This window comes from Bos javanicus, chromosome 18, assembly GCF_032452875.1.
Source record: "Bos javanicus breed banteng chromosome 18, ARS-OSU_banteng_1.0, whole genome shotgun sequence".
NCBI lineage: Eukaryota > Metazoa > Chordata > Mammalia > Artiodactyla > Bovidae > Bos > Bos javanicus.
This window is the reverse complement of record NC_083885.1, coordinates 55,151,600-55,158,099: the sequence shown is the minus strand read 5'-3', so window position 1 is coordinate 55,158,099 and position 6,500 is coordinate 55,151,600. Positions and strand designations below refer to the sequence as shown.

General features: G+C 53.4%; 1 protein-coding gene across 1 annotated transcript; it reads right to left on the bottom strand.

Annotated features, from left to right (window-relative positions):
- Positions 1-1,655: 1,655 nt before the first annotated feature.
- On the bottom strand, positions 1,656-6,030 carry EMP3 (epithelial membrane protein 3 (MAM blood group)). Its single transcript, XM_061388920.1, has 5 exons — positions 5,720-6,030; positions 4,593-4,747; positions 4,276-4,378; positions 3,063-3,203; positions 1,656-1,941 (listed from the first exon to the last, which is right to left on the bottom strand). The coding sequence occupies exons 2-5, from the start codon at positions 4,668-4,670 to the stop codon at positions 1,772-1,774; spliced, it is 492 nt and encodes a 163-aa protein (XP_061244904.1). The 5' UTR covers positions 4,671-4,747; positions 5,720-6,030; the 3' UTR covers positions 1,656-1,771.
- Positions 6,031-6,500: the final 470 nt, after the last annotated feature.

Here is a 6,500-nt window from a genome sequence, read left to right as displayed (position 1 = left end):
TCTGGATGAGTCAGAGAGCTGCAGGGGTTGAAAAGAAGGAAGGTTTCGGAATCCTGGAAAGAAGAGACTCTGGGTCTTGGGGGAATGCATTTGGGTGGGTCCCCAGCTTCCCTAGGGCTTCCTTTGTGACTCAGCTGGTAAAGAATCCACCTGCAGTGCAGAAGACCTAGGTTTGATCCCTGGGTTGGGAAGATGCCCTGGAGAAGGGAAAGGCTACCCACTCCAGTATTCTAGCCTGGATAATTTCATGGACTGTACAATGGGGGTCGCAAAGAGTCAGACACGCCTGAATGACTTTCACTTTTCCAGCTTCCCTGGTGACCCAGACCATAAAGAATCTGCCTGCAATGCAGGAGGCCTGGGTTTGATCCCTGGGTCGGGAAGATCTCCTGGAGAAGGGAATGGCTACCCACTCCAGTATTCTTGCCTGGAGAATTCCATGGACAGAGGAGCCTGGCAGGTTACAGTCCATGGGGTCACAGAGTTATAATGTACACGACTGAGCTACGAGCATGCACACACTGGCAAAGAAAGCTGTAGTTCTGGAGAGAGGCTGGGCTTGTAATTGCTGAATTCTGGGCTGCGTCACAGAAGAGGATCTTACAGAGGACCTGACTTCCTAAAACACTGGGTCTTCTGAACACCCGAGATAGAGCAGATTGTTCACTGCACAAAGACACACGGCCTAGGGGTGGGTTGGTCTAAAACCCGACCTCTCCCCTTCTCACAAGTGTCCTGATGTGAGGTTGAGCCTGGAGAAGGGGAGGGGGGAGGCATCTCATCTAGTTTTTACTAAGGTGTCGTGTGGACTAGAGGCACCGTTTGCAGAGGATGGGTGAAGAAGAGGGGCTGGGTTTCAAGAGGGAAATGGAAAAGTATCTTCCCAGAGGAAGTGTCAGGGAGGAAAAAAAGACCACTGTTAGCAATGAAGGTTCTTGGCCTTCTTAATCAGTTGAAATTGATAAAGAGGCCAGACAAGGAGTTCAGGCCTGCTATAGCGGGGAGGGAGGGAGAACGAGCTGGTCCCTTCTGTGGGGTGAGGGTAAGGGTGTGTCCAGGGGTGGGGTGGAGGGGCGCTTAGGTGGTTTGCCCATCCCCTTGCTGGTGTACGTGTGTAGTGCCCTGCTTTTGCTCCTGGCTCTTAGGAAGTGGCAGTTGGGCTTTTTGGTCTGTTTGTATCTTATTGTCCAGAATTTGCCCCTAATGCGCATGCACGCAGTTATTTTTAGTCTTTCATAGTTTCTTTACATTTTGTAACTGGAGGAGACCGATTGGCCAGGTGCAGGCATTACTGCACTGCAGTAAAGGGTCTCAGGTCTCAGTAACCTAGAACAAGACACACATCCTGCTTGGTTGAGAGAGAGAGACCCCTTGGCCAAGGAGGGACGGCTGGTTCTTACCTAGAAGTACCTGAATATCTAGGCTGGGAAGAATCCTGAGTCTTGCACCAGGAAGGCTGGGGTCCTTCAGTCTGTGGAAGGGGAAGGGCCGTCAGGACCGCGGGCTCCTGTGTCCCAGATTAGAAGGGGATGGGATGAGTTCGACGTTCTGAAGGCTGAACTGCTGGTGATGGGGGCTGTCCCAGTTCAGGAATGATCAGGCGTGAGTAGCCAGGGTCCCGGGAGGAGGAAGGAAGGAAGGAGTCAAAGGCAGACCCGGCGGCTAAACAGTTTTATTTTCTGTTTAAAATAGAAAAGGAGGAAGGGTGGGGGCTTGCGGGTGAGATGGAGGGGCCGGGAGTCGGCTGGGGAACCAAGGGGAGGCGCAGCCCTCACTCCCGCTTCCGCAAGTGGATGTAGATGATGCCGCTGGCCAGGGCGAGGGGGAAGGCCACCCAGGCCAGGGCGAAGCAGTAACCAAAGCTGCCCCCCGACGGGCGGTCCGCCAGAATCTCTTCGGCATGAATGGCGTAGATCAGCGCCCCGGTAAACACCGCCACGCCTGCGGGGAGACGGGAACCACACGTCACGCTGGACCCGCAAAACAGGACTGCATTTCCCAACAACCCATGGGGCAAAGAAACCGCCTGAGGGCGAGTGCGCAGCACCACTGCCTACTGGGAGTTGTAGTTCACTCTAGAGCCGCGCCTTGGGGGCTGCTGCAGACTGGATTTGGGCAATTTAGTTGATCTTTTTGGGCCTCCGTTACTCATCCATTACATGGGACGATAATACCAACTTATCCATCCATCCATTCAAGGAATATTTTTGAGTGACTTTATACAAGCCAAGCACACAGGTAGTAAATTAATAGAACAAGAGGGAACCTAGAAACGTAATGCTCCCCCAAACTGATAACTATGATTAACTTTGCTCTTTGCACCTGAAGTAAAAAAAAAATGAAAAGTACATAAAAATCCCTTAAGTGTCTGATACAAGGTCGGTCCACAAGAAATAGCAACTGGTTGACATTATAAGACCACTGCTATTATGATTTAGAGTTCTCTCCTGGTGTTATTTGGAGAAGGCAATGGCACCCCACTCTGGTACTCTTGCCTGGAAAATCCCATGGATGGAGGAGCCTGGTAGGCTGAAGTCCATGGGGTTGCTAAGAGTCGGACACGACTGAGCGACTTCACTTTCACGAATTAGAGAAGGAAATGGCAACCCACTCCAGTTTTCTTGCCTGGAGAATCCCAGGGATGGGGGAGCCTGGGCTGCCATCTGTGGGGTCGCACAGAGTCAGACATGACTGAAGCGACTTACCAGCAGCAGCAGCAGCCTGGTGTTATTAATTAGCTACCTATCCCTACTGGCCTCCCTCTGTTCCTGGGATCTAGATTATTCATCCACAGCCCTTTCCCCATCCCTGGCTCCTTGAAGCTCTAAGTGCCAGTTGCCCCATGACTCAGAGACCCACACCACAAACCATCACTGAGACACTGAAAACTACAAGTTCCTTAAGTCCCTGGGGCAGAGAGGTAGCCAAAGGCAGAACCTCAGGTAGTCTTTGTGTTGTGGAGAATTGTTTTCTTTCATTAGGTGTCCATTCTTCCCCCTGCCCTCCCCCCATCCTCACAGGCCTCCTCCCTTCCTTTCAGTTCCCTGGGAAACCGTGCTCACTGGTGCAAAGCTGGCAGAAGCCAGTGGCATAGAATAGTCCTCCTCGCCGCATGGTGTAGAGCTGGAACATGAACAGGATGAAGGACAGACAGCAGAGGATGAGGGAAAGCACCATGAGGACTTGTACTGCCTTCAGCCAGCCTGCAATAAGGAGACAGGGGTGGAAGTTACAGCAGGTTCAGAGTTCAGCTCCACCTGCTTGCTCATCATTGCTCCCACCAACCGTTCTTCCATTTAGAGTCATTCAACCTCAGATACTCAGTAGTTATCACTTATATCAACTTTGATCCCTATAACTTTCCTAAATTCCCTGAGGAATTCTAGAAGCCATTTGCAGATTCTTTAGGATTTTCTATATAAACATGCTCACTGGGAATCGAGACAGTTTTACTTCTTCTTTTCCCATCTTTTATGCCTTTTATTTCTTTTTCTTGCCTTGTTGCATTGGCTACCTCCAGTATGATGTGGTATCGAATTGTGAGAGCAGAAATTCTTCCTTTGCTCTTAGGGAAAAAGCATTTAATCCTTCACCTTCTTTGACTTAGAAATTTAAGCGGATGCAGCTCTGCCCCTTTAGAACTCAGATGCATCTGACCCCACTTCTTTTGAACCTTGCAAGGATTCAGTCTCACCTCTTTAGAACCTCAATGTGGTCCACCCCATTGGAACTTGGATAGTGTGGTCCCAGCCATCCATTCAGAACACCTGTCCTGCCTCTTTAGGACTTTGGGAACATGTTCTTGTCTTCTCAGAATCTTGAAAGCTTTCCCCCAATTCCTTAAACCTATAGCGTTGTGGCCTCCACTCCTAAATCATCAGGAGTGGGGTTTTTAACCTCAGCAGGTAAATAATCTTCCTGCAGGGCAGGAGACCTGGGTTCAATCCCTGGGTTGGGAAGATCCCTTGGAAAAGGGAAAGGCTACCCACTCCAGTATTATGGCCTGGAGAATTCCATGGACTATATAGTCCATGGGGTTGCAAAGAGTCGGACACGACTGAGCGACTTTCACTTCACTTCACTCTAGAACATGAGCATACTTCCGCGTCCCATCCAGAAAGGTGGGTCATCATACGTCAGCTTCAGTCACTCAGCATGGGGACCCATAACCTGCCCACTCAAACCTTGGGGGGTTCCCAATCCTTGGTCCCAGGAGGAGACTTGGGGTTATCCCTCCCTTCTGCAGACCCATCTCCAGCGCCCCTCACGCCTCACCGTTCTCGCTGACGTTACTGCAGGCCCACGTTTTGTTGTCACTATTCCATGTGCAGTCGTACCAGAGATTCAGGGACTCCTTGCCGGGGAGAGTCCACCAGGACTGGGATGGGTAGAGGAACAAGGGCAAAGTCAGGGAGACTAGGCAGGGTTGGGAAAAGGGCAAGGTGCCATGGGAAAGCATGGATTTAATAGCAAAGTGTGGGGTGGGGGCTTCCCGGGAAAGGGTAGGGTGAAGGCAGAGCTCACGAGGGACTGCTAGGGCGAGGGAGCGGGGCCAGAGGGACAGGCGGCCCCCGTCCTCCACGTTGGCTTACCTTGTCCAAAGTGGCCACGAAAAGCAGGATGAGAATGAGGATGTGGAGGGCAGAGACCACCAGCAGGAGGAGAGACATGGCTGTGTTGGAAGCCTGGGGCAGGAACGGTCACTTCAAGAGGTTGTTGGCACAGGGGCAGGTAAGATGCCTGAATCCTGGTGAGGAAAGGGGCTGAGTCCAGACTCCCAGGTCTAATGGAAAAGGGGGCTAGGAGCCCCAAACTTCTGGTCTGAGGGAGGAGGAGGCTGGGAGCTAGATGCCTGGTTGTGAAGGAGGAGGGAGCTGGGGGCAGGGACTCATGAATTTCCCAGGGCCTGGAGGGGGCCAGTGATAGACTTGGGTCCAGGAATGAGTAGGACTAGCAATGTGGCTCCCATCTCTGCAGAGCCCTGTCCCTGGGGACATATGGGCAAGGATGTGAAAAATTCCTATCGTTGCCTATTCAGATAGATCAGAAGCTGAGGGCTGCCCCCAGAGATGGACAATCTTGACTCACCCCACTCCTCTCTTGGGGTGGAGGGAGGAAGGGGGACCCGGTGAGTCATCCGGTCGGTGACTCATCTCACCGCCCCCCCACCCCCCCGCCCCGCATGCCTCCAAGCACCAGGGAAACCCCAGCCCCTGTCTATGCCCACGAGGTCCCCACCCCACCCTGCCCTGCCGCCAGACCAGTGTCCACTGGACACCTTGTAGGGAAAATGGACAAGATCCATGTTGGGGGTGGGAGAGGGCCTGAGAAGAAGGATCCAGCCCTCATGACCCTTCAGTGTCCAGAAAGGGCTGCGGTGGGGTGGTGGCGGGTGGTGGCTGGAGTGTCTCCAGACTTCGGTTGTTCTCACGAGAAGCCCTGACCTCAGGGTCTTCCTGGGGGAGTGGACAGCATAGAGTAAAACTACAGGAAGTTTTTGGGTGGGTGGGGGGGTTCTGCTGGGAACCCTAAAATCGGTCGGGCCCCACCCCTTTCCAAGTCTCCACCCCAAGTGCCAAGAGTTCACTTCTTAAATTACAAGGATTTCCAAGGTTCTTCCAAGCTGGCAGGGAGGTGAGAGTGGGGGTCTCCTTTCCAAACTGCTGCATACCCAAGTAAAGAAAGAAATCACAGGCTGAATAACGGATTGAAAACTTACCGAGAGCGGCAGAAGTCGTCAGATTTGAGTCCGGTCCCTCAATCGGGCCTCCGTGCCCCGCCCTTCTCTTCCCTCCTTCCACCCTCTCGAGGCCCCCGCCTCTCACCGCCTTTCTCCCTCCCTCCGTCTCTCTGGCTCTCTCTCTCTTTCTTCCCTCCAATTCCGGAACCCTCTCTTCCCCCCTCTTTCTTTTTCTCGCCTTCTGCCTCTTGTCTCTCTCTCCTGTCCTCACGGTCTGTACCTCGATCCTGCTCCCTCTCTCCTCATTCTCCTGCTTTCTCTTTCTCTGGCCCTTTCAATATATACTGACCCTTTTATACCCACCCTCACCGCGCCCAGCTGAGGTCGACAGCCAGAGGGAGGGACCAGGCACTCGCGTTCCTCCGTTCCTCCTTTTCTGGGCCCCCACCCACTGCCCCGACAGGCATCTTTTGGGGCTCCCCCTCCTGCGGTGGAGATGACACGTCCTTGGAGGGAAGGAAACAGAGCTGGGCCCTCAGGTGGAGCAAGCATCACGGGTGGGAGGATCTGATTCTCAGGCCTCTGCTCCCGGACCTGTCCCGGGAACCGACAGCTGCTTTGGGGCTTAGGACTGGATCCTCAGGGGGATGTCTGGGCGGGGAGATCAGATTCCTGCTGCGGGGAGTGGGCTGAGGACTTGTGGGGTTGGCACCCTGGTGAGAATTGGGATGGGAAATAGGGAAGTGTGGAACTCCGGAAGTGGGCAGGAGGTGGAAGTTAAGAACCCAGGGCTACTGTTTCCTGCCTGGGGGACCTTGAC

Bases quoted from the DNA above. Each gene is read 5' to 3' on its own strand.
- EMP3 (XM_061388920.1), bottom strand. From the start codon at position 4,670: ATGTCTCTCCTCCTGCTGGTGGTCTCTGCCCTCCACATCCTCATTCTC. The intron at 3,204-4,275 runs GTGAGGCGTGAG...TCCTTATTGCAG, and splicing joins CAGTAACGTCAGCGAGAACG to GCTGGCTGAAGGCAGTACAA. The intron at 1,942-3,062 runs GTGAGCACGGTT...GTCTCCCCGCAG, and splicing joins CTTCTGCCAGCTTTGCACCA to GCGTGGCGGTGTTTACCGGG.